Source organism: Oncorhynchus keta, chromosome 22 (assembly GCF_023373465.1).
Source record: "Oncorhynchus keta strain PuntledgeMale-10-30-2019 chromosome 22, Oket_V2, whole genome shotgun sequence".
NCBI classification, from domain to species: domain Eukaryota; kingdom Metazoa; phylum Chordata; class Actinopteri; order Salmoniformes; family Salmonidae; genus Oncorhynchus; species Oncorhynchus keta.
The window spans coordinates 8,783,161-8,810,613 of NC_068442.1; the positions used below are offsets into that span (position 1 = coordinate 8,783,161).

The window sequence follows — 27,453 nt, forward strand, 5'->3', positions numbered from 1 at the left end:
AGAGCATGTTAAGAGATTTATGTCTCTCCTGGGACAGGCCTCGTAACACACACATCAGTATGTATGGTCAGCCCTGCCCTGACTGCCACCTTTATAGCGACTGCTCAGACAGCCAGGGCACAGGGAGGTAAAGAGATGGCCCGGCCTCAACGGCCAGACAGCACAGCACACATCAGGCCACAGCTAAATCTGGCCAGAGCTGCCTGGGAGAGGGTGGGGAGACGGACGGACGGACGGGGGGGGTGGAAGCTCTTTGGTCTCGACTAAATGAACGCTGATAGCTGTGGCCTTATGACTGATGTGGCCCGTGGGGCATTTATCAACCTGCCTGGACAGTCTAGGCTACACCGTGGCGCAGGTCTCCCTGGAGGGCTCAACCCAGGGCTGCTGCTGCCTACGGGGGACATTAACTACGTACAAAACACTCCAGATTGATGCTTCCCTTCTGACCAAAGACGCATTTCACGGTTCGAGTCATTCCAGTCCGAACCTAAAATCTCTGGCGTATAAGAAGCGCATGAGCTCCGTTCCTTTCTTAATGGTCCTAGCGAGAGAGGAACAAAATGTCAGGGTGAGGTTCTCTTCTGCACTGTTCAACCAATCCAGGAAATGTGGGGTTAAGATGCAGTGTCCTCTGTTAAACTCCAGGCACTCCTTCCATTTCCCCCTGATGCCTCTGGACCAGCCTATGGACCAACTTTCACATCGAATAATGTGAGCTTGAATCAGGCACATTTTGTATAGTGTGGCTTTCAACAAAAATGAAAACATAAAACTCACACACTGCCAAGTTCAATTCAAATGCAAATTTGATTTGTATGGTCTCGTTTCATATCAGCATTTCTGTTAAACCCCCCCCACTGTGCGATAGCAAAGGCCTGCTGACACAGCTCTGCACTGCGTTGCTCACAAACAGCCAATTCATATTGACTGCACCTATATATTTCCCTCCAGGCTGGGTAACACTGCCTTCTCCAACCTTGTGACTCAAAGCTGAGCCTGTTCTGTGTTAGAACTGGATCCTACCGCTGACACCAGCGCACAGATTAATCCTGCGTTTTCCCCCGGCGTCTCTCTCGATCCCAGCAGAGCAGACAGAGATGAGAGGTGAACAATGAGCTGTGCTGCTCAATACTGGAGCCTGTAAGAGACAGGAAGTGGAGGGGGGGGGGGCAGGCTCCGGGCCGGAGGACTCCATTAGCCGGAGCAGGGGGAGCAAGAGCATCAACTCGTTGTGAGGGGGGGGGGAGGCCCTGGGAAGAAAGTACACAGATACATCTCTATGTTGTCATACCGTCAGAGGATTCACAACAAGACAAAGACCAGAATTGGGAGGGTGGGGACAGAAGAAACAACAACCTTAGCGTCCCCCAGTTTAGTCATGGACAAAAATGGGGGTAGGATATTGAGGGTAGCGCGACCAAGTAGACATGAGATAAAATCAGATGAGATTCAACTCTGCGTGCCTGTCATCACTAGGCTAACTGATAGACTACCTCTGGCCACTGCTGTTGTCTCCTGTTGGGGAATGATCCATCAGGACGTGCGGAGCTCTGGCTGCCCGGACTCAGGCTGTTAAAAAAATAATACAATAACGCTAGGTCCTGTCCTGCATGCCTGGGCCCTCTGCTTTAAGAGGCCAGTGGCAGCTTGATCGTGATTGATGGCAGAGTAAATAAAGCACAGTGCCTCCTTTAGAGCATGGTGTGTCGGGGGGTATACACACGGGTGCAATCCTTCATCATTGCTAGGGCTAGCATTTCTGCAGACACCCCCCCCGACAGGCAGGCAGACATTCAGCAGATAAAGCCCTGCAATAACAGCCACTGTCTGGACTTGCTGCTATCTGATCATCACCTCACTCTCTGTCATTACACCCACACGAACAGGACACACATGTAGGTGTGCACACACACAGTGTACACACACGCAAATGCAAACACACATTTCTGCTTTTCCAAGCATAGATCTGACAACGTCCTCTTGTTAAATATGCCAACCTGTACAGTGTACATCGTCTTGACACGACAAACCACGCGTGTCATTGGTTGGAACTTTTATCAGCATGTGAGCTTGGCGACCTGTCAGCTGAACCGAACACAGAATGCAGACACGGGCCAGACATTTTTCGCTCTAAAACAGTGCCCCAGCCGCACCCCTAGCCTCAGGTTATTTATGAAAGGGGTTTCAGGTCAGCCAGTAATGCACTGCCTCGCGAGTCCCTCAAGTCTCTCCAATCTAAAAGGGCTACTGGAATCTTCAAATATGAATCCACTCGGTCAGGACTATCTGTGGGTAGTAGCACTGGACTAGAAGTGAGGGGCATAGGTCTGTGTACGGCTGTAATGTTGAACAGCTCTCTGCTGCAGCAGAGTGTTACTGAGAGGGAAAGGGCCCGGGAACTTCCTGTCTGTCTGCAATGGCATAGGATGCTACATACCTGGTAACATACTCTGTCAGTCACAATACTGACATGAGGAAGCTAAAATGGTCAAATGCTGCATTTTCTCTGTGTAAAGCCTACCATCTCCCGTTTCTCTCTATCGCCTGGCCTGGACAGATGGTCTTAGCTTCCAGCAAACACTAGTCACACTACACTTGACGGTGTCGTGTACTCAGCCAGGCTTGTTGTGACACTGCACTGGTGGTCCAGTCAACCACTCAACCCCACTGAGTAGGCTAGCTGCATCCTCCTCAGTCTGAATGTGACCTGGTAGTACGATAAGCTTTTCTGCATTCATTCATTTGCTAGTCATTGAAGCCTGGGAGTGATCATCAGTAGTCTACACACACCACAGAGGGCTACACACACGTCGTCTCATCCAAGGTCTCCTCTACCGAGATGGCTCTGGACGACCCTGGTTAGTCAAACGAGCCGCATAATTCATTGTGGTAAAGGGCACCGCACTGGTTGGTTATTTCACAGATCATTACATTGTGGTGCTAGACGGAGGCTGTTAAAGCACTTGTGATGTCACTGTAAAATTCTGGATGATGTTGAGGTAACAAGGTTCTGGCTGGCTCCTGGCGGGGGGGGGCAATAGCAAGGCAAGGCATCTTACAGCTGACTGACACATACAGGGACTGAGGAGGGGCAGGCTCACAGAAACACATCGCTAGAGAAATTGGTGTCAGCGGTGGGATTTGCCCATAACACCTGAACATCATTCAACCTGGACACAAAGGCCCTAGCCATCCGAATCCACTGTGGCCTTGTGGTAGGCTGGAGTTCCTCCAAAATGGTAATCCTCTGAATAAAGGGCAGGCGTCTCCTCCTCTCGTCTGTGGGTGTTCATCCCACTCCTAATCTCGGCCACTTATTGTCTGCCTGACCCACTCTTCACTCTGCCCCCCCCCCCCCCCTCCTTTCCTTCTCTCTCCCCCCACCACCACCCTTATGCCGCCTTCGTGGCAACCTGACCCCTCTTCCTGTGCACAAGTTTGCCCTGCCTGCCTGGCGCTGTGTGAGAGCCTCCAGCGCTGGGCTGCAGTCAGCCAGAGCAGGACAATGCACTGCTGAAAGATCTGAGGAGGGTAGCGGACACGAGCAGCTAATTAACACTGACGTGCAGCTTGCACCTCCGGGTCAAAGGTCACTTCACAATCAGTGATGTCAGCATGTAAGGCCTTGCAGGGGCCTGTAGGGCAGAGTAGAGCAGCATTTCAACACCTCCCCAGTGAAAACCAACGCTCCCAGAGCATAACCATACAGTCCCTTGTGGTTTTGATTTTGGGGAAGGAGAACAGACCGTGGCCTATTTTCCCCAGGCTCTCACGTTACTGCTTCTTCCTCTGAAGTGATGGATCTTGTGGAACAGTCCACTCGGAAATGGACAGACGGATATTCAAAACTTGACCAAAACCGCTGCTATCCCAAAGGCACTTCTTTTACATACTGTATTATTACATTATCATATCCAGCTATATTCTGGAAAGTCTTTATTGAAAAGTGAGGTGAAGTATTTTGTCAGAAAACTAGGGCTGGGAATTGCCAGGGACCTCACGGTATGATATTATGGCATTTTGTTTTGTGCTGATATGATATGTATTTGCAATTCTCATGATTCTATATGTTTTACGATTCGATACTGCGATTTTATTGCGGTTTCCAAACATATTGCTCACAACATGTCTTCCGCAGAGAGACAAGAGAGCATGAGAGAATTTGTTTTGATCAATCATCGAAAATAAGTGCTGAAAACACGTTGGCTCACTATTTTTAAAAAGAATACGGAGAACAAGCCATAGGATGAAAAATAGGAGAGTTTTGACAGAGGTGCAGAAGACTAGCGCTAGCTAGCGCTACCTAGCAAAACAATTCTAATAATTCCAAATAATATAATAAGTCATACTGTGTGAGGTAATTGTTATCAGACAAGTTGTTGTGGTGACAGGATTAAAACATTGAGGGGTAACAGAGATTTCCACCAAGTGATACCGAGAGTTGGAACCTCATTTCAGATATGCCCTTTATTTCCTTGCGTAAAAACACCAGGGTCATTTGAGGCTATGCTCGCATACTGTTGTCGATTAGTCAGGCAGCTTTTCCCATTCCCATCTATTCATCTGCTACACAGATGGACAGGGAAAAAAAGCCACACATGACATTAAGACAATGGCCAGTCAACCAGTCAATAAAGTAGATTGCTAGCCCAGCATGAGTGTCCATGTGAGAGATTGAGCTTGCATTAACCTCACAGCTACGCTGTCCTCACTGACCCACACACCCAGTGGAACTGATTTAAATAGCAAACACACTGAGGATGATATACACACACACACACACACACACACACACACACACACACACACACACACACACACACACATGGCTGTTCCACGGTTTCTATGGAAACAGAGAACCACACCTTCTTTGTGGCTCTGCCTGGCGGGCTCTCGCCCGATGTGAACCCAGAGGTCACATGACCAGTGTGTCCGCAGTCATAGGCGGATTAGAGGAAGTCTTAGCATTTCTAAAGCCATACTCAGGCTGCCACTGTCACCTTGCTGCCTATAGCATAGCAGCTCAGCTCCCTTTGCCCTCAGTCACACTGACACACACACACATAGAATGCTACTAGGTCAGGTCATGGTATATCTGCCATTAAAGGAGGAGGTATTAGCTGTTCAATGCTACTAGAAGATATGGAACATTTCAAGTAAACGTCTTTGGCAATGAGGCCCTTTATCTACTTCCCCGGGGTCAGATGAACTAGTGGATACATTTACATTTACATTTAAGTCATTTAGCAGACGCTCTTATCCAGAGCGACTTACAAATTGGATACCATTTGTATGTCTCTGTGTCCAGTATGAAGGAAGTTAGAGGTAGTTTCGCCAGCCAATGCTAACTAGCATTAGAGCAATGACTGAAAGTCCATGGGTATCTACTAGCATGCTATCTGACTCTGGGGTACACTATAAAATATAAATGCAACAATTTCACTGAGTTACAGTTCATATAAGGAAGACATTTCAGTTGAATGCATTCAGTTGTACAACTGACTGGGTATCCCCCTTTCCCTTTTAAGTAAATCAGTCAATTGAAATAAATTAGGCCCTAATCTATGGATTTCGCATGACTGGGAATACAGATGTACAGTTGAAGTTGGAAGTTTACATACACTTAGGCTGGAGTCATTAAAACTTGTTTTTCAACCACTTCACAAATTTCTTGTTAATTAACGAACTATAGTTTTGGCAAGTCGGTTAGGACATCTACTTTGTGCATGACACAAGTACTTTTTCCAACAATTGTTTATTTTAGTCCTCAGATGGGGCCACAGTGTCTCCTGACCCCTCCTGTCTCAGCCTCCAGTATTTATGCTGCAGTAGTTTATGTGTCGGGGGGCTAGGGTCAGTTTGTTATATCTGGAGTACTTCTCCTGTGCTATTCGGTGTCCTGTGTGAATCTAAGTGTGCGTTCTCTAATTCTCTCCTTCTCTCTTTCTTTCTCTCTCTCGGAGGACCTGAGCCCTAGGACCATGCCCCAGGACTACCTGACATGATGACTCCTTGCTGTCCCTAGTCCACCTGGCCGTGCTGCTGCTCCAGTTTCAACTGTTCTGCCTTATTATTATTCGACCATGCTGGTCATTTATGAACATTTGAACATCTTGGCCATGTTCTGTTATAATCTCCACCCGGCACAGCCAGAAGAGGACTGGCCACACCACATATGCTCTCTCTAATTCTCTCTTTCTTTCTCTCTCTCAGAGGACCTGAGCCCTAGGACCATGCCCCAGGACTACCTGACATGATGACTCCTTGCTGTCCCCAGTCCACCTGACTGTGCTGCTGCTCCGGTTTCAACTGTTCTGCCTTATTATTATACGACCATGCTGGTCATTTATGAACATTTGAACATCTTGGCCATGTTTTGTTATAATCTCCACCCGGCACAGCCAGAAGAGGACTGGCCACCCCACATAGCCTGGTTCCTCTCTAGGTTTCTTCCTAGGTTTTGGCCTTTCTAGGGAGTTTTTCCTAGCCACTGTGCTTCTACACCTGCATTGCTTGCTGTTTGGGGTTTTAGGCTGGGTTTCTGTACAGCACTTTGAGATATCAGCTGATGTATGAAGGGCTATATAAATACATTTGATTTGATTTGATTTATAGACAGATTATTTCACTGTATCACAATTCCAGTGGGTCAGAAGTGTACATACACCAAGTTGACTGTGCCTTTAAACAGCTGGGAAAATTCCAGAAAATGATGGCTTTAGAAGCTTTTGATAGGCTAATATACATAATTTGAGTCAATTGGAGGTGTACCTGTGGATGTATTCCAAGGCCTACCTTCAAACTCAGTGTCTCTTTGCTTGAGATCATGGGAAAATCAAAAGAAATCAGCCAAGAACTCAGAAAATAATGTGTCGACCTCCACAAGTCTGGTTCATCCTTGGGAGCAATTTCCAAATGCCTGAAGGTACCACGTTCATCTGTACAAACAATAGTACACAAGATTTAACAACATGGGACCACGTAGCCGTCTAACGGCCAGGAAGGAGACGCGTTAGGTTTCCTAGAGATGAACGTACTTATGTGCGAAAAGTGCAAATCAACCCCAGAACAACAGCAAAGGACCTTGTGAAGATGCTGGAGGAAACGGGTACAAAAGTATCTATATCCACAGTAAAACGAGTCCTATATCGACATAACCTGAAAGGCCGCTCAGCAAGGACGAAGCCACTGCTCCAAACCCGCCATAAAAAAAGCCAGACTACGGTTTGCAACTGCACGTGTGGACAAAGATCCTACTTTTTGGAGAAATGTCCTCTGGTCTGATGAAACAAAAATAGAACTGTTTGGCCATAATGACCATCGTTATGTTTGGAGGAAAAAGAGGGAGGCTTGCAAGCCAAAGAACACCGTCCCAAATGTGAAGCACAGGGTTGGCAGCCTCATGTTGTGGGGGTGCTTTGCTGCAGGAGGGACTGGTGCACTTCACAAAATAGATGGCGTCATGAGTGAGGAAATGTATGTGGATTTATTGAGGCAACATCTCAAGACATCAGTTAAAGCTTGGTCACAAATGGGTCTTCCAAATGGACAATGACCCCAAGCATACTTCCAAAGTTGTGGCAAAATGGCTTAAGGACAACAAAGTCAAGGTATTAGAGTGGCCATCACAAAGCCCTGATCAGCTCTGTCAGGAGGAAGGGGTGAAAATTCACCCAACTTATTGTGAGAAGCTTGTGGAAGGCAACCCGAAACGTTTGACCCAAGTTAAACAATTTAAAGGCAACGCTACCAAATACTAATTGAGTGTACATTTCTGACCCACCGGGAATGTGATGAAAGAAATAAAAGCTGAAAGAAATAAAAGCTGAAATAAATCACTCTCTCTATTATTATTATTACATTTCACATTCTTAAAATAGTGGTGATCCTAACTGACCTAAAACAGGACATTTTGTACGAAGATTAAATGTCAGGAATTGTGAAAAACTGAGTTTAAATGTATTTGGCTAAGGTATATGTAAACTTCTGACTTCAACTGTATCTGTTGGTCACTGATACCTTAATAGAAAAGTAAGGGCGTGGATCAGAAAACCAGTCAGTATCTGGTGTGACCACCATTTGCCACATGCAGCTCAACACATCTCCTTCGCATAGAGTTGATCAGGCTGTTGATTGTGGCCTGTGGAATGGTGTCCCACTACTCTTCAATGCTGTGCAAAGCTACTGGATATTGGCAGAACTGGAACACTCTGTCGTACGCACCGATCCATAGCATGCCAAACATGCTCAATGGGTGACATGCATTGTCAACAAAAACCCTCAAACTTTTACAGATGCAAAATTGAGAGCATTCTGTCGGGCTGTATCACCGCCTGGTACAGCAACCGCACTGCCCACAACCGCAAGGCTTTCCAGTGCCATCACCGGGGGCAAACTACCTGCCCTCGCTCATCCACATATTTATATCTACATATTCTTATTCCATCCCTTTACTTAAGATTTGTGTGTATTAGGGAGTTGTGGAATTGTTATTTATTACTTGTTAGATATTGCTGCACTGTCGGAACTAGAAGCACAAGCCTTTCGCTACACTTGCATTAACATCTGCTAACCATGTGTATGTGACCAACATTTTCAGCTTCCAGGAATTGTGTACAGATCCTTGCGATATGGGGCTGTGCATTATCATGCTGTAAATACCTTGACTTTGTTGTCCAAAACCCCACCGCCATCACATGAGGTGATGGCTGCGGATGAATGGCACGACAATGGGTCTCAGGATCTCATCACGGCAACTCTGTGCATTTAAATTGCCATAGATAAAATGCAACTGTGTTTCATGTCCTTAGCTTATGCCTGCCCATACCAAAACCCCACCGCCACCATGGGGCACTGTGTTCACAACGTTGACATCAGCAAACCCCTCGCCCACACAACGCCATACACGCTGTCAGCAATCTGCTGAAACCGGGATCCATCCGTGAAAAGCATACTTCTCCACGTGCCAGAGGCCATCAGTGGTGAGCATTTCCCCACTGAAGTCGGTTATGACACCGAACTGCAGTCAGGTCAAGACCCTGGTGCGGATGACAAGCACGCAGATGAGATTCCCTGAAATGGTTTCTGACAGTTTGTGCAGAAAATCTTCGGTTGTGCAAACCCACAGTTTCATCAGGTGGCTGGTCTCAGACGATCCCGCAGATGAAGAAGCCAGATGTGGAGGTCCTGGGCTGGCATGGTTACTCATGGTCAGTGGTTGTGAGGCCGGTTTGACGTACTGCCAAATTCTCAAAAACAACATTGGAAGCGGCTTATGGTAGAGAAATAAACATTAGATTCTCTGGCATCAGGACATTCCTGCAGTCAATTGTATGCTTCCTCAAAACTTGAGACATCTGCGGCATTGTGTTGTGTGACAAAGCTGCACATTTTAGACTGGCCTTCTATTGTCCACAGCACAAGGTGCACCTGTGTAATGATCATGCTGTTTAATCAGCTTCTTGATATGCCACACCTGTCAGGTGGATGGATTATATTGGCAAATGAGAAATGCTCACTAACAGGGATGTACACAACTTTGTGCACAGAATTTAAGAGAAACAAGCTTTTTGTGCGTATGGAACATTTCTGGGATCTTCAATTTCAGCTCATGAAACATGGGACCAACACTTTACATGTTGCGTTTATATTTTTGTTCAGTGTAGATAAGGGGCCTCAATGCCAAGAAGTATCTAGGGGTCAAGGTCATGAACTACTGGCTTTGACAATCACCCCCCAAAAACAATTAATTTAGATGATTTCAGTCAGCATTGACCCTGAGACTTAGAGCAGGCCTGCAGTGTGTGTCAAGCCTGGCTGAGCTCTTTGTGGGCGGTGGGAATTACCTCTGTGATCACTAGGCTCAGAGGTAGCAGGGGCCACCGTGGCCTGCGGGGAGGGCTGTCCCTAAGGGAGTGGGGTCAGGCCCAGGTTTTGATCCGTACGCCCCAACAAAAGAACCAGGATGTGTCGGAACAAAAGGCCACTTCCTGCTGGAGAGGCTGGGAAATCGCCCCGGTAAAGATCACCCCAGAGCTGCACCAAAGACCTCCCATCATGCATCCTGTCGGCTGGTTCGCTCCCCTTCATGTCCCCGCCCCTCTTGCCAAAATAATAATTTTATTCAGCACTACTCTGTGACAAACACAGTTCTGCCCTCATTGTTGCTCTTTCCTCACAGCCTGCATTGTGAGAAACTGTCCACTTTCACCAGGAAAACTGAAACCTTTGAAGTGGAAGATATAGGATTAAATCAAGCTAGAAGAGTTACCCTCAAGACAGGAAGGTTTGACACTGAGAATGAGAGTTGGGCTCAGGAAGCAAGTATAATATAATACTGACTGAGCCAGGTTAAGGTATGAAGACCTAAAAGCACGACTTCTCGCACGATCATCAGCATAACATCACACCTGGTCAGATGAGTCATACCTATTCAACTGGGGCTTGAGGAGACAAAAGCCCCATGACCTCTCTCCGAGACCAAACGTCCAGGGGCTGATGAAGAACAACACAGGCAGATGGAGGCGTGTGGTTGACAGAGAGATTATTAGTTCTGGGAAGGGGGGGGGGAAGAGAGCCTGTGAAAGGAGGTTGGTGTGTGCCAGCCAGCAGGGAGTTGTGATGGCCAGACAGGGGGTCAGGCAGACTGACACACAATGCCATGATTCCACTGCTCTGGCCCTCTCCAGCCACCCAGGGCCTCTGCACAGCTAGCCAGGCTGCATGTCTCTGTCCATCCTGCTGGGGAGAATACCAGGGGGGTGGAGTTTACAGTCAGTTATGTTTTGTAAGTCTAGCCTCTTAAAAAAAGGTCAATAAAGTGTCTTAGAGGAAGAAATATTAAAAATGTGTCACTGGCACAGCATTAAAGAAAATTGCGAAGAAACAATTTGACAACCTGCAGCGAACCTCTTCACTTGCCTCATGAACTACCTCTGAGTCGGACTTCCAAATCTAAATCTGAGATCAGTCATCCCCTCGCAGACACTGTAGTACATTGAGTACACTATAAGTACATGTCTCCATGGCAGCCTGTAACATGTTAGGACATGCCACAAGTCTAGGACAGGAGGAGAGGACATGGCTGGGACTGACCCACACCCAACCAATCAGACGTGTGTCTCAGGCACTCTGTGTCTAACCAAAAACATGGAGTCCCCTGTCAGGATTCAGGACAACAAGGCCATTACCTCACTGAGGTATGGAAATGGTAAAAAGCAAAAAGCAATAATGGATTTAGAACATAGAAGCAGTGAATACTCTGTAGAGTATTTGATATCCACCATGGACACACACTAGTAAAGAAAAAATTAACTAGACTCATTCAGGGTCTTGATAAGCAAGCAAAGCGAGTCACCACACACACATTCTGTCATCACCTCCACTGTATGTAAAGCATAAGGTATTTGAGCAACACGGCCAACTCAGGTACAGTGATCCGTGTCACTGAGGCCATATTATGCAGTAGTCTGTCATTCAGCGATTAGCCTCTAGAGCAGGGGTAGGGGCAAATAGATTCAGCCACGAGACGATTGTTGTCGGAGTGAATGGTCAAGGGGGTCAGAAAATATAATAATTTAGACACTGCAAATTGACCACAACTAAACCCAAAAAGAGATTATTTTGAAATAATAATTTCACACCTTAATTACATTGAGACATGAGACACGTCTCTTTTTTTGTGGTTAATACTTGAACAAACTTCCTAAATTAAACACATTTTTAGCTGAATTCCTGTTGTTTTTTTTACACAAAAACTCAAATCTGACCTATAGTCACTGTAGAATAACACTGCATAGCACTCATGATATTTAACCCAAGACAAGAGGTAAACTTACCACGGTGCCCCGAATATTCGGAAACCCTTGACTGTAACCTCAGAGTCCTGCAGGTAAGTACAGTTTGAGAGGAGGGCCTGAACATCGTCAAAGTCCTCTGGTCTCAGCTTAGAGACGGAGGGAAAGCGATAGTAATCCTGCTTGACCAGCTCAGCCATGAAGTCCTTGTCAAACGTCAGTTCATGGTTCCCTGCGATCACCACCTTGAATTCATACGGTAGACTCCCTGCAGGAAAGACGTTAACAGATTTTTTAAAATACTCAGAACACAACAGGTGTAGACTTAACCATGAAATGCTTACTTACAAGCCCTAAACCAACAACACATTTCAATGTAAATAGTCCGGGTGGCCATTTGATTAATTGTTCAGTAGTCTTATGGCTTTGGGGTAGAAGCTGTTAAGGACCCTTTTGGACCTTGAATTGGCGCTCCGGTACAGCTTGCCATGCAGTAGCAGAGAGAACAGTCTATGACTTGGGTGACTGACATTTTTTGGGGCTTTCCTCTGACATCGCCTAGTACATCGGTTCTGGATGGCAGGAAGCTTGGCCCCTGTGATGTTCTGGGCCGTATGCACTCTTCCTCTGTAGCACTTTATGGTCAGATGCTGAGCAGTTTCCATACCAGGTGGTATTGCAACTGGTCAGGATGCTCTCAATGGTGCAGCTATAGAACTTTATGAAGATCTGGGGATCCATGCCACATATTTTCAGTGTCCTGAGTGGGAATAAGCTTTGTCGTGCCCTCTTCACGACTGTCTTGGTGTGTTTGGACCATGATATTTGTTTGGTGTTGTGGACACCAAGGAACTTGAAACTCTCGACCCGCTCCACTACAGCCCCGTCGATGTGAATGGGGCGTGTTCAGCCCTCCTTTTCCTGTAGTCCACGACAAGCTCTTTTGTGTTGCTCACGTTGAGTGATGAGGTTGTTGTCCTGGCACCACACTGCCAGGTCTGACAACATCCCTATAGGCTGTCTCATCGTTGGCGGTGATCAGGCCTACCACTGTTATGTCCTCAGCAAACGCAATGATGGTGTTGGAGTCGTGCTTGGCCAAGCAGTCATTGGTTAACAGGGAGTAAGCACACATCCCTGAGGGGTCCCCGTGTTGAGGATCAGCGTGGCAGACATGTTGTTGACTATCCTTACCACCTGGGGGTGGCCTGACAGGAAGTCCAGGATCCAGTTGCAGAGGGAGGTGTTTAGTCCCAGGGTCCTTAGCTTAGTGATGAGCTTTGTGGGCACTATGGTGTTGAACGCTGAGCTTGGATTGGATGCCACCTTTCTAACAACTCAGTTAGTCAAATATCTGACCTGCTAGAGCTGCCGTGGTGAATTGTGCGTGCTGTTATTGTGAAGTGGAAACATCTAGAAGCAACAACGGCTCAGATGCGAAGTGGTAGGCCATACGAGCTCCGAACGGGACTGCCGAGTGCTGAAGCGCGTAAAAATAGTCTGTCCTCGGTTGCAACATTCACTACCGAGTTCCAACTGCCTCTGGAAGCAATGTCAGCACAAGAACTGTTCGTTGGGAGCTTCATGAAATGGGTTTCCATGGCCGAGCAGCTGTACACAAGCCTAAGATCACCATGCACAATGCCAAGAATCAGCTGGAGTGGTGTAAAGCTCACCGCCATTGGACTCTGGAGCAGGGAAAACGTGTTCTCTGGAGTGAGAAATCACCCTTCACCATCTGGCAGTCCAACGGACAGATCTGGGTTTGGCGGAAGCCAGGAAAACGCTACCTGGCCGAATACATACTGCCAACTGTAAAGTTTAGTGAAGGAGCAATAATGGTCTGAGGCTACTTTTCATGGTTCGGGCTAGACCCCTTAGATCCAGTGAAGGGAAATCTTAAAAGCTACAGCATACATTGACATTCTAGACAACTATGTGCTTTCAACTTTGTGGCAAGATTTTGGAGCAGGCCCTTTCCTGTTTCAGCATGACAATGCCCCCATGCACAAAGTGAGGTCCATACAGAAATGGTTTGTCGAGATCGGTGTGGAAGAACTTGACTAGCCTGCACAGAGCCCTGACCTCAACCCTATCGAACACCTTTGGGATGAATTGGAATGACGACTGCGAGCCAGGCCTAATCATCCAACATCAGTGCCCGACCGCACTTATGCTCTTGTGCTGAATGGAAGTAAGTCCCCACAGCAATGTTCCAACATCTAGTGGAAACCCTTCCCAGAATAGTGGAGGCTGTTATAGAAGCAAAGGGGGGACCAACTCCATATTAATGCCCATGAGTTTGGAATAAGATGTTCAATGAGCAGGTGTCTACATACTTTTGGTCATGCAGTGTATATACATTTACTGAAATAGAAAGTTGTCTAATGGTCCATGAAAGTAAAATGCCACAAATGAAAAGGTGAAGGCTTCTTGACCTCCTCAGATCACAGTAAACATTTTCCCTCTCTTACCAAAGAGCAATACTGCAGATGAAGACCATAGTTACCCAGTCAACGGACATCTATTAAAGTCAACAAGTGACATTTTAAACATTTTCAGTTGACCTTTTAACTTTCTTGGAGATAAAGGTCCTTTGTCCCAGTTACTTCATCTATTACCACGCTACGCCAGTTCTGTATCGAGCTCAAACTGAAAGCTCAACTCCATTTTCTCTCGGTTGTAGGCTAAAATGAATTTGAAACGAAGGAGGATGGCAGTGTTTTAATAATGTGTGGCCTTCAGGGAAAATTACTTCTTCCTTTTCGTAAGTTCTTAATCTTAAAATGTTTTATTGCAGTAGTAAATATTAAATAAAAGGTCAAAGCAGACATGAGAAGACCACATTAGACTAAACGCTGTTCTTGTAGTAATTTACAGATATTTACATTTGATCAGATTGCACAAAACAGTGATTAGCCTAGATAGAGGTTACATGTTACAGTATGATGAGTGTTACGAAACAGCATTGTGTGTGCATTAAAAAGAGACACTTTACCTAGCCAATCGTTGAACTTCTTGACCTCAGAGGGTAGGCCCAGTTCAGTGAAGTCTCCAGTATGGAGCAGGATGTCCCCATATGGCATCTGGATCCCATCGGTCCTGGAGTGTGTGTCCGACACGCAGACGAAACGTGTATGACCGGAGGACTTGGGGCTGTCATAGGGAATGGGCTCCACCCTGTCATCGAAGAGGGACAGCATAATCAGTTTCTTAGCTTGTATCAAATTATTAAAGCAGCCCTGTGTCAATCAAATGTGATATAATCCCCATGAAATCCATCAGTTTAAGCCAAAGATTAAACTTTTTTTATTCTAAAAATGTCGGTCTTCCGCATCTACGGTGGAAGGTGGCCAGGCTACGTTGGTGTTTGTCAGACCATGATACATCTCGAAAAATCAGTTCTCGCAGAAAAACGTAGAGTCTGAATGGTTTGGCCTACAAAGTAACATAAAGAGCTCACTTATATCTCCTAGACATTTACAGTTTTGAAGACTCTCCTTCCTTATGATTGAGTTTTTATTGTCTTTTTTTGCCATTTATGAATGTGTTATACACTGCGTTTCTATATTGTAGTAAAGACCAAAGTCAACATTTTACCCCCCCCCAATAAGTAATATATCTAAATGGGTCCTAATATTCAAAAACAAATAACTATTTCCATGTGTTAGCTTAGTAGAAACACCCCCCCCAAAACGGCTTAGACTTTGAAGTGAAGCTAGTGCAGGTCCCTCATCCCTCAGCCTCTTGCCAGACTGAGGCAGCCAGGCTGTGACTGTGAGGTCATGTGGGATTTGGGGCTGGCAGGGCTAGACAGGTGCCAAACTGTGATGCATGGAATGAAGCTGGCAAATGAGAGATTAGGCTGCCAGCTTCAATGAGTCACCCGAGGCGTTTTAATGCAAACCTCCACAACATCCAGGAGGTTATTCAGAACTCCATACTCCTGCCCTGTCAGATATGAATAAATGGGCGTACCTACGGTGCCTCCGGGAAAATATTCAGACCCCTATACTTCTCCCACATTTTGTTAGTTACAGCCTTATTCTAAAATTAATTAAATAAAACAATTTCCTCAGCAATCTACACACAACACCACATAATGACAAAGCGAAAACAGGTTTAGAATTTTTTGCAAATGCATTAAATACAGGAAAACAGACATACCTTATTTACATAAGTATTTATACCCTTTGCTATGAGACTCTAAATTGAGCTCAGGTGCATCTGGTTTCCTTTGATCATCCTTGAAATGTTTCTACAAATTGATTGGAGTCAACCTGTGGGGAAATTCAATTGATTGAACGTGATGTGGAAAGGCACACACACACATACATACACACATATATATATATATAAGGTCCCACAGTTGACAGTGCATGTCAAAGCAAAAACCAAGCCATGAAGTCGAAGGAATCGTCCGTAGAACTCCGAGACAGGATTGAGTTGGAGCACAGATCCAGGGAAGGGTATACTCCTCAATGCCATCAGAAGAATCCCGGAACATAATAAGTCTCTTCTTATTATTGGTGTCCTTAAGTAGTAGTTTCTTGGCAGCAATTTGACCATGAAGACTCCGATTCACTCAATCTATTCTGAGCAGTTGATGTTGAGATGTGAATGTTACTGGAACTCTGTGAAGCATTTATTTGGGCTGCAATTTCTGAGGCTGGTAAATCTAACGAACTTATCCTCTGCATCAGAGGTAACTCCAGGTCTTTCTTTCCTGTGGCGGTCCTCATGAGAGCCAGTTTCATCATAGCACTTGACGGTTTTTCAACTGCACTGTTTTTTAAATGTTCTGTATTGACTGACCTTCATGTCTTAAAGTAATGATGTACTGTCGTTTCTCTATGCTTATTTGAGCTGTTCTTGCCATAATGTAGACTTGGTCTTTTACTAAATAGGGCCATCTTCTGTAAACCACTCCAACCTAGAAACAACATAACTGATTGGCTCAAACGCATTAAGAAGAAATTCCACACCTGTTAATTGAAATGCATTCCAGGTGACTACCCCATGAAGCTAGTTGAGAGAATGCCAAGAGTGTGCAAAGCTGTCAAGGCAAAGGGGGGCTACTTTGAAGAATCTCAAATATATTTTGATTTGATTAACACTTTTTTTGGTTACTACATGATTCATGTGTTATTCCATTGTTTTGATATCTTCACTATTATTCTACAATGTAGAAAACAGTAAAAAAATAAAGCAATATCCTGGGATGAGTAGATTGACTGGTACATCTATGAAGAAGAAAACATAAATTCATGTGAAGAGCTGCATCTGCTCTTCTCCTGTGCGTTTTGTAGCTGAGCGAGCTGGTGATCCTTGTTGTAGTTTTCTGCCGTCTGTAGCTAGCGTTAGTTTTCATTTCAGACCAATCAGATTTTTTAAAAGCTAAATATCCCAAGGAGGTGTGCTGTTGCTGGGTGAGATAATACTCACGAGGATGGGCTTACGACTCATTTGTGGCCCAAAAACATGAAGCTAGCTTTGAAGTGGAACCGGTTTGTACAGTTGAAGCAGGGCAGATTGGAGTAAGGGAACCGCGGGCACGTCTACTGTGTGGGATGCTCATTTCAACCCGGAGGACTTCAAAGGCTATAACCAGTGGAAGGGAGGATTCTGAATGAGTCTCGGACTGAACCCAGGTGCTGTGCCGAGCGTGATTGTGAAGCCTGCAAACTCTGTTTCCTATCGACCTACCGGTACATCGCAGGTGTCAGCAGTGATGGAGATAAACTGGGTAAATTCAACGTGGTAATAAATTATATCTATACATAATCTAGCGAAGATTTCGAGACTGTTATATCTAGCTAGCTAACGTTCATTATAAGGTTGCTACCTGTATACTAGTAATGTTACAAGTAAGGCTACACCGCCTGCAATGTTTTCGACAAGCTAACTTAGCCTCTTTCTCTGCTAGCTAGCAAGCTTATCAAATGGTGAATGTCGACACATTGCTGGGATTGAAACATAGGAGCCAGGCAGCCACCTCTCAAACTTTCCCAGAAAATGTTCCATATGCACAAAGCTTATTTCTCTTCAATTTTGTGCACAAATATGTTTACATCCCTGTTAGTGAGCATTTCTTCTTTGCCAAGATAATCCATCCACCTTCTATGGGGTGGCATATCAAGAAGCTGATTAAACAGCATGATCATTACTAGTGCACCTTGTGCTGGGGACAATAAAAGACCACTTTAAAATGTGCAGTTTTGTCACACAACAAAATGCCTCAAATTGAGGAAGCGTGCAATTGGCATGCTGACTTCAGGAATGTCCATCAGAGCTGTTGCCAGACAATTGAATGTTAATTTCTCTACTATAAGCCGCCTCCAACGTTATTTTAGAGAATTTGGCAGGCGTCACAACCGCTGATCACGAACCACACCAGTTCAGGACCTCCACATCTGGCTTCTTCACCTGCAGTATAGTCTGAGACCAGCCACACGGACAGCTGATGAAACAGAGTAGCATTTCTGCCTGTCAAAACACTTTTGTGGGGAAAAACTAATTCTGATTGGCTGATCCTTTACCCTCCAAGGCCCACCCATGGCTGCACCCCTGCACAGTCACATGAACTCCATAGATTACAGCCTAATTTATTTATTTCAATTGACTGATTTCCTTGTATGAACTGTAACTCAGTAAACTCTTTGAAATGTATATCTCTGTTCAGTATTTTTTTAGACGTTGGTCCTGTTGATTAATGTCAATTGCATTGCATAACAAAATTGTCCACCAAAGGTTGGCTGGCTAGCTAGGTCAAGTAGCAAGCAAGTCAGTTATTTCACTTTTAGCAAGTTAGGTAACGACCAAACCATCTAGATAATATAACATTATTACAGATACTAGCTACATTATTTAATACTGCCTGTATGCTGTGATAAATGATAGCTTGGCTTTATAAATACTGAACAAAAATATAAAATGCAACATGTAAACTGTTGGTCCCATGTATCGTGAGCTGAAATACAATATTTCCATACGTGCAAAAAAGCTTCTCAAATTTTGTGCACAAATTTGTTTACATCCCTGTTAGTGAGCATTTATCCTTTGCCAAGATAATCAAGAAGCTGATTAAACAGCATGATCATTACACAGTTGCACCTTATGCTGGGGATAATAAAAGGCCAAAATGTGCAGTTTTGTCACACAATGCCACAGATGTCTCAAGTTGAGGAGCGTGCAATTTGCATGCTGAATGCCCACCGGAGCTGAATTTATTTTAATTGACTGATTCCCTTATATGAACTGTAACTCAATAAAATCTTTGAAATTGTTGCATTTATATCTCTCTCATTTATATTTTTGTTCAGTGTACATTATGCATTAAGCTGATATAGTGCCTTGAGAAAGTACTCACAACCCTTGACATTTTCCACATTTTGTTGTGTTACAGCCTGAATTTTTTTTTAAAGCACTCACACATCTGAGCCATCTTTGTTGCAGAAGCATGGTAAAAATTGAATAAGATGCGAAACAAAGATGCGAAAAGCCTTATAAAGAGCAGTGATACTAGCAAGAGCAGTGTGCGTTTCTTCTTTTTACAGCCTGAATTTAAATATAGATTTTGTGTCACTGGCCTACACACAATACCCCATATTATCAAAGTGGAATTAAGTTGACATTTTTACAAATTAATTTCAAATGAAAAGCTGAAATGTCTTTGAGTCAAGTATTCAACTCCTTTGTTATGGCAAGCTTAAATAAACTCAGGAGTCACAAGTCACATAAGTTGCATGGACTGTGTGCAATAGTGTTTTAACATGATTTTGATCTCTGTGCCCCACACATAGCTATCTGTAAGGTCCCTCAGTCGAGCAGTGAATTTCAAACACAGATTCAACCACAAAAGACCAGGGAGGTTTTCCAATGCCTCACAAAGAAGAATACACCTAGTCACTAAATAAACAGGAGTCCTTCCTAACTCAGTTGCTGTAGAGGAAGGAAACCGCTCATATAATTCGTCATGAGGCCAATGGCAACTTTAAAACAGTTAAGAGTTCAATGGCTGTGAGAACTGAGGATGGCTCAACAACATTGTAATTACTCCACAATACTAACCCAAATGACAACATGAAAAGATGGAAGCCTGTACAGAAAAACACATTTCCAAAACCGTCATACAGTTTGCAATAAGACACTAAAGTAAAACTGCAAAAAATGTGGCCTGAATACAAAGCGTTATGTTTGGGGCAACTCCAACAACATCACTGAGAACCACTCTTAATATTTTTTAAGCATGGTAGAGGCTGCATCATGTTATGGGTATGCTTGTCATCGGCAAGGACCAGGGAGTTTTTAGGGTAAAAATAAACAAAATAGAGCTAAGCACAGGAAAAATCCTACAGGAAAACCTGGTTCAGTCTGCTTTCCAACAGACACTGGGAGATAAATTCACCTTTCAGCAGGACAAAAACCTAAAACACAATATACACTGGAGATGCTTACAAGAATACATTGAAATATTCCTGAGTGGCCTAGCGACAGTTGACATAAATCTGCTTGAAAATCTATGGCAAGACTTGAAAACGTCTGTCTAGCTTTGATCAACAACCAACCTTGACATTTTTTTCAAAGAATCATTGGCAAATATTGTACAATCCAGGTGTGCAAAGGTCTTAGATTTACCCAGAAAGACTAGCAAAGATTGCTAAAACATGTTTTCACTTTGTCATTATGGATGAGGCTTCTCTACACCTTCGTGTGCCGTCTCTGTATCTCCCCAGTCTGAAGTACCAGTCGCATCATCTGCATTGGGACCAACTGGACTGTGTAATAAAGGAACACTGGTGTCATTTCTAATGCCACATACAAGAAGCATTGGTGAGTCATCATCTTATATCTCTGCCCTAGTTACTTTGGATTGGATATTTTGTTGCTCTGTCTTCTCATATGTCACATGTATACTGCTCACTTCAAGTCCAGGCAGTTATTGTGAAAAAGCTGTCAATACCAATAATTTATAAATCATAAAACCTGAGAAGATTTCATTTGTACGCACATACTGAAATATGTCTAGGATGTAAAACAATTCAACACTATGGCACAGTCCTAATTTGTGCAATGCACATTCATTGGATAAGATGAAGAGATGTTTGCCCTACAGCGTCCATAAAAATGTCTGACATTTTATTCACGCTCAAGGAGTCAGGCTTCAGCCAGTCCGTACAAGGAACATATGTTTGTGTTCCAGTCAACTGATGAAGATTTTCCAAGTCTGTTAGGTTCCAGCATTGTTCCTGTACCCAAGAAAGCAAAGGTACCTGATCTAAATGACTATCGTCCCGTAGCACTCACTTCTGCCATCATGAAGTGCTTTTAAAGGCGAGTTAAGGATCAGATCACCTCTACAATTACCTGACACCCTAGACCCAGTTAAATTTGCATACCGCCCCAATAGAGCCACAGATGACGCAATCGCCATCGCACTGCACACGGCCCTATCCCACCTGGAAAAGAGGAATACCTACATCAGAATGCTGTTCATTGGTGTTGAATGCTGAGCTATAGTCATAGTACCCTACAAGCTCATCACTAAGCTCGGGGCCCTGGGTCTGAACCCCGCCCTGTGCAACTGGGTCCTGGACTTCCTGACGGGCCGCCCCCGGTGGTGAAGGTAGGAATCAACACCTCTACTTCGCAGATCCGCAACACAGGGACCCCACAAGGGTGCGTACTCAGCCCTCTCCTGTACTCCCTGTTCACCCATGACTGCGTGGCCATGCATGTCTCCAACTCAATCATCAAGTTTGTAGACGACACAACAGTAGTAGGCCTAATTACCAACAATGACGAGACAGCCTACAGGGAGGAGGTGAGGGCCCTTGCGGAGTGGTGCCAGGGAAATAACCTCTCCCTCAATATCATCAAAATGAAGAAGATGATCGTGGACTTCAGGAAACAGCAGAGGGAGCAAGCCCCTATCCACATTGACGGGACCGAAGTGGAGAAGGTGAAAAGATTCAAGTTCCTCAGCATACACATCACTGACAATCTGAAATGGTCCACCCACACAGAGTGTGGTGAAGGTGGCGCAATAGCGCTTCTTCAAACCTCAGGAGGTTGAAGAAATTCGGCTTGGTTCCTAAGACCCTCACAAACGCACAATTGAGAGCATCCTGCTGGGCTGTATCACTGCCTGGTACGGCAACTGCACCGACCGCAACCGCAGGGCTTTCCAGAGGGGGGTGCGGTCTGCCCAATGCATCACCGGGGGCACACTGCCTGCCCTCCAGGACACCGACAGCACCTGATGTCACAGGAAGGCCAAAAGGGTCATGAAGGAGAACAACCATCCGAGCCACGGCCTGTTCACCCAGGCTATCATCCAGAAGGCGAGGTCAGTACAGGTGCATCAAAGCTGGGGCCGAGAGACTGAAAAAGAGCTTCCATCTCAAGGTTATCAGATCGTTAAATATCCGTCACTAGCCAGCTACCACGTTACTCAACCCTGCACCCTGCTGTCCGATGTACATTGACTCACTGGTCACTTTAATAATGGAACACTTGTCACTTTAATAATGTTTACATACTGCTTTACTCATTTCATATATATACAGCGGGGCAAAAAAGTATTTAGTCAGCCACCAATTGTGCAAGTTCTCCCACTTAAAAAATATGAGAGAGGCCTGTAATTTCCATCATAGGTACACTTCAACTATGACAAACAAAATAAGGGACAAAAAAATCCAGAAAATCACATTGTAGGATTTTTTATGAATTTATTTGCAAATTATGGTGGAAAATACAATCGGATTTGTGACCAATACAATCGGATTTGTGGTGCGGAGAGTCCAGAGACTACATCATCAGCCAGAGTAACAGCTCTCAACGTCACTCAGATCTGCAGGTCGCGCAACCATGCGAGTGAATATTTCAGCCAGCCTATGATCAGGAGGGTGCCAGCAGGCAATCTGCTCCTTTCTGCTGCCATTTTGGTGTCAGGTTGTATGCCGACCAAAGTCCTCTGAATGCTCGACATGATGGGAGTGGCCACCATTCACCGCAGCACAGTCTTCTGTCACCAGCAAAACCACCTTGAGCCAGCAGTCCTCAAGTTATGGGATGTCGAGCAGTGGCACCCGTCGAAACGCTCCAGGAAATGGGTGGAGATCTAGTCTTGGCAACAGATGTAAGGAGTGAGTCCCGCCCCCTCCTCTCTCTCTCAACATAGTGTGCAGTCTTGCGTTAAGTGATACTACTTTTGTCTGAATAAGCCTACTTGTCACATTTCTTTTGGCTGTGTTGTCTAACTGTATGTCTATTTTGCGTTCATACAGCCAAATTCCCTTCTGCTCGCTGAAAGAACCAAGTATTTTTGTGTGTGTATGTGTGATATATATATATATTTTACATACATATATATACACACACACACACACACACACACACACACACACACACACACACTAAACTGACTGGGATGTTCTGTCTGAACTGACTGGGATGTTCTGTCTGAACTGACTGGGATGTTCTGTCTGAACTGACTGGGATGCGTCACCACCATCAAGAGACAGGATTGTTTTATCATCTTGGTAATATGCTCTATCATAATGATTCAAAGCCTAAACGATTGTCAATACTTGAGTAACATAGAAATAGAAAATTGCTTTTCTGGAATGACAGATACATTTTTTTAATGACCCATGACATATATTTGTACAACTTTTAATAAAAAAGGTAAAAACGGGTTTGAATTGTTTTTATGGTAACTTGAAGCCTGTGTAGGGCATGCTCATGTCGTCATTTGGGAACCTATTTCTTATCCTATTGACACCAAACGCTAGATAGCCCCAATTCCAGCTGATGAACTGCCTGCGGGAAACGTGTCTGAACTTTCTAAAAAGACTGGGAAAGAAATGTGCTACTATTGGTAAGGGGAGTGGTGTAACGTCATTTTGATTTCATTATTGCATTCGACTAGTGAGGGTTCTATTTATAGATGAACTAACTCGTGTTGAGTATGGACTGTCTGCTTCACGGGCGTAGTCCTGCCGGTAGGTATTGTAGGCCGTCAGCAGCACAGTGACATCCAGGCAGACTGTGGGGAAGCCAGAATGTTGCGTTATACAACCCACTGTATAACCTTCTGTCAACATGGACATTGTCTGCCAGTATTCCTGACATCACACAGACTCCATGGGAATACACCCATTGCATGAGCACCGACAACAAGCTATTTTTATGTGATTCAGCCATAGTTACAAAGGAAGTGACATTATAGGGTGTATTCTCAGTAGCAAACTAGCTTGCCATATTACCAATCAACATTCCCCACAAGTGGAGCCGCATCCTGCACTACAAGTTTAGCACCAGCACGCTCTCTGTGCCTTGACTCGTGCTCAAATCCAAACGGGAAAGTGGCCTGCTCTGCCACCACCTCGTCTTCATCAGATTCTGGCCCATAGGAAACAGAGTTCCTGCTATGCTCGGAGTCGCTGCTTTTGTCTGATATTTCATATCGGGAGGAAGTTTCCTCTGCAGTGATATGCTAGCTGGCAAGGCTAGTTAGCTGGCTAAAATAGCTAGGCTTCTCACATCGGAGGTGTCTCTCTCACTGGCTCTCATTTTGTTTGGTAGCTAACTCAGCCGACAGTCCTTACAATGATGGGCCCCAGCCGTCAATATGTAAGTCTCCGCTCTCTTTGCTTTTATAAAAATCTGCTGGAGGGTTCTGTTTTCGTTGTGGGTTACTACCTGTGCTTGTTCTTCACTGTTGTAGAGTTAGCTGGATAGGCTAACTTTGCTGGCTAAGATAACATTAACTGCATAGAACATACTTTGATAACTGGTTTGATCGTGGTTGTGTTTTTCAACAACGTTTGTTTACTTTAATGTAGCTGTAAGCTAGGTATTGATAGCAACTGTCTGACTCATGAAGTAGGCTGGTAGGGCTAACATTAGCAGGCTAGGTGGCTAGTAACCTTGTAAGCTTATTTGTAACAATAGATTCATAACGTATTTGCTTGTCAGTTGGCTGAACATTCGATTGAAACCAGTAGTCATGGGTGCAAACTGTTTGGTTTAATTTGAAGTTCTACATTTGAAGTTATTTTGGTTAGTGTCTACATTATAGGGTATAGGCTGGCTTGCCAGGTCCTCCATATTACATCACGCCCCAGAAAAGCATTTTCCAACATGACTCATAGCTAGGGCTGTGGCTGTCATGACATTTTCTCAGACGGTTATTGTCGTGCAAAAGTCTGCCGGTCTTACGGTAATTTACCATTAATTAACATAAACACGTTTAGCACCTCCAGGTCTCCACACGTGTTTCAGTGGCTTGTGTCTTTGGAACATCTACATTTTTAAAAAACTATAATAAATCTATTGAATATACACCATCACAATAAATACATTATTTATTTTAGGTAGGTCTAAAGAAACATTTTCTTCATATTCATAATGTATTTCAAAAGAACAGAATATGAGTTGGCCTACTGTATGTTATCTGGCTATGCGCCATGCCATAGGCTTGTTCATTTAGCAACAATATATTTCATTTTACTAGGCAAGTCAGTTAAGAACAAATTCTTATTTACAATGACGGCCTACCCCGGGCCAAACCCTAACGACGCTGGGCAAATTGTGCGCCGCACTATGGGACTCCCAATCACGGCAGGTTGTGATACAGCCTGGATTCGAACCAGGGTGTCTGTAATGACACCCTAAGCTCTGAGAAGCAGTGCCTTTGACCACTGCGCTACTCAGGTGCCATTTTTTTTATAGTAAGAAGAATATAATTGAACTTAGCTGAATAAAATAGGATATTTTTCCCATTCCGGAGTGAGAGTGCTCGAATATGAAGAAGTGGCTATGTTGAACGTAAAAGTGATCATTTGAAACAGGTCCTATACACAAGACTTAGAGTTACTTGGCAACTTTAGTTGTGAATGATACAACACCTTAGAAATCAAAATAAATAAGGGCTACCTGATGCGAAAATAGGCTACTGAAGAAATTAGAGAAAGTCACAAAAAAAAGCTTGCGCTCTGTTCCTTACCTCAGGCTGCACAATGCTGTTCCCTCATTAAGTGATCCTATTTTCACCCATCAGACTATTCTTACATTTGATCTTGTCTTCCTTCACTAATATGTCAAATGAGTTTCGATTTAGAATGGCCCATTACCAAATTGTCAAGAACAGGGGCAAGACAAAAGACATGTTATCCCTGTGCACAGGTTCATCTGCCTCAACTGAAGCCCATTCTTGTGGGAAGCTGCTAAAGACAGCCAAGTGCTAACAGTCAGTATCTAGATAACGTGTGTGAAATGCTTGATAATGTATGTGATATCAACAGAGATGTATATTTTCTGTGTGATTTAAATATTGACTGGCTTTTATCAAGCTGCCCACTCAACAACAACAAAATCCAACAGTAACCAGTGTCCTGTAACTAGTGTCCAGTGACCTAGTTCAGGTCGTCAGTCAAACTACCAGGGTAGTTACAAAAAAAAAATCAACATGTATTGATCACATCTTCACTAATGCTGCTGAAATGTACTTTAAAGCAGCATCCAAATCCATAGGATGTAGTGATGACAATATAGTAGCCACATCTAGGAATACCAAGGTGCCAAAGGCTGGGCCTAACAGTGTATAAGAGGTCATACAATAGATTTTGTAGTGATTCTTATGTTGATGTAAAGAATATTTGCTTGTCTGTGGCATGTAGTGAGGAGCAACCACACGCTGCACTTGACACATTTGTGAAATTGCTTATTCCAGTTACTAATAAGCGCGCACCCATTAAGAAAATGACTAAAAACGTTTAAATCCCCTTGGATCGACGAGGAATTTTAAAATTGTATGGTTGAGAGGGATGAGGCAAAGGGTATGGCAAATAAGTCTGGCAGCCCTACCGATTGTCAAACGTACTGCAAATTGAATTATTTATTTATTTTATTAAACCAGGTAAGACAGTTAAGAACAAATTCTTATTTACAATGATGGCCTACCAAAAGGCCTCCGGCAGAGACGGGGTCCTGGGATTTAAAAAAATAAAATAGGACAAAACACACATCACGACAAGAGAGACAACACTACAGAGACCTAAGACAACAACATAGCAGGGCAGCAACACATGACAACACAGCATGGTAGCAACACAACATGGTAACAGCACAAAAGGCCAAGAAGGTAGAGACAACAATACATCACACAAAGCAGCCACAACTGTCAGTAAGAGTGTCCACTTCGCTCTGCAGGTTGTATAACTTTTTCATTACATTTCATTATAGTACAACGGTTGATTTGTCTAATCTTAGCAATTCTTCTTAGCTAGCTACATAGCCGTCCTTGTATCAGAGATAATTGCATAATTATCGTATTTCGTCGCCCTAACGTAGCCTTCACTGCTATTCGCCCAGCTAGCAAAACGCTAGCTAACGCACACAGATTAGCATCACTGTAGTGCTATTCACTCAACTGAACGACTTGATTAGTCTAGTGTTAGCTAGCTACATAGCTGTCTTTGTTTCCAAGATAATTGTGTAGTTTAGTGTGTGTAGCCTTGGAGTGATTATCTTAATTCACTGAGGTTCGCTAGCCAGCTATTTGTCGTCCTTAACGTAGGAGACTCTGCTAGCTAGCCAACAGCTAACTGCTAACAGCTAGCCAACGTCTACTGTTTTGAATTCAACAACC

General features: G+C 44.3%; 1 protein-coding gene across 1 annotated transcript in view; it reads right to left on the reverse strand.

Moving 5' to 3' along the window:
* The window catches only part of LOC118401005 (metallophosphoesterase MPPED2-like), a 48,378-nt gene that overhangs the window by 9,257 nt on the left and 11,668 nt on the right, over window positions 1-27,453 (reverse strand). Inside the window, exons 3-4 of the mRNA XM_035798097.2 lie at window positions 14,797-14,978; window positions 11,841-12,066 (exon numbers count right to left, since the gene is read on the reverse strand). Coding sequence (XP_035653990.1) covers window positions 11,841-12,066; window positions 14,797-14,978 — 408 coding nt within the window. The remainder of the gene's footprint in view (window positions 1-11,840; window positions 12,067-14,796; window positions 14,979-27,453) is intronic.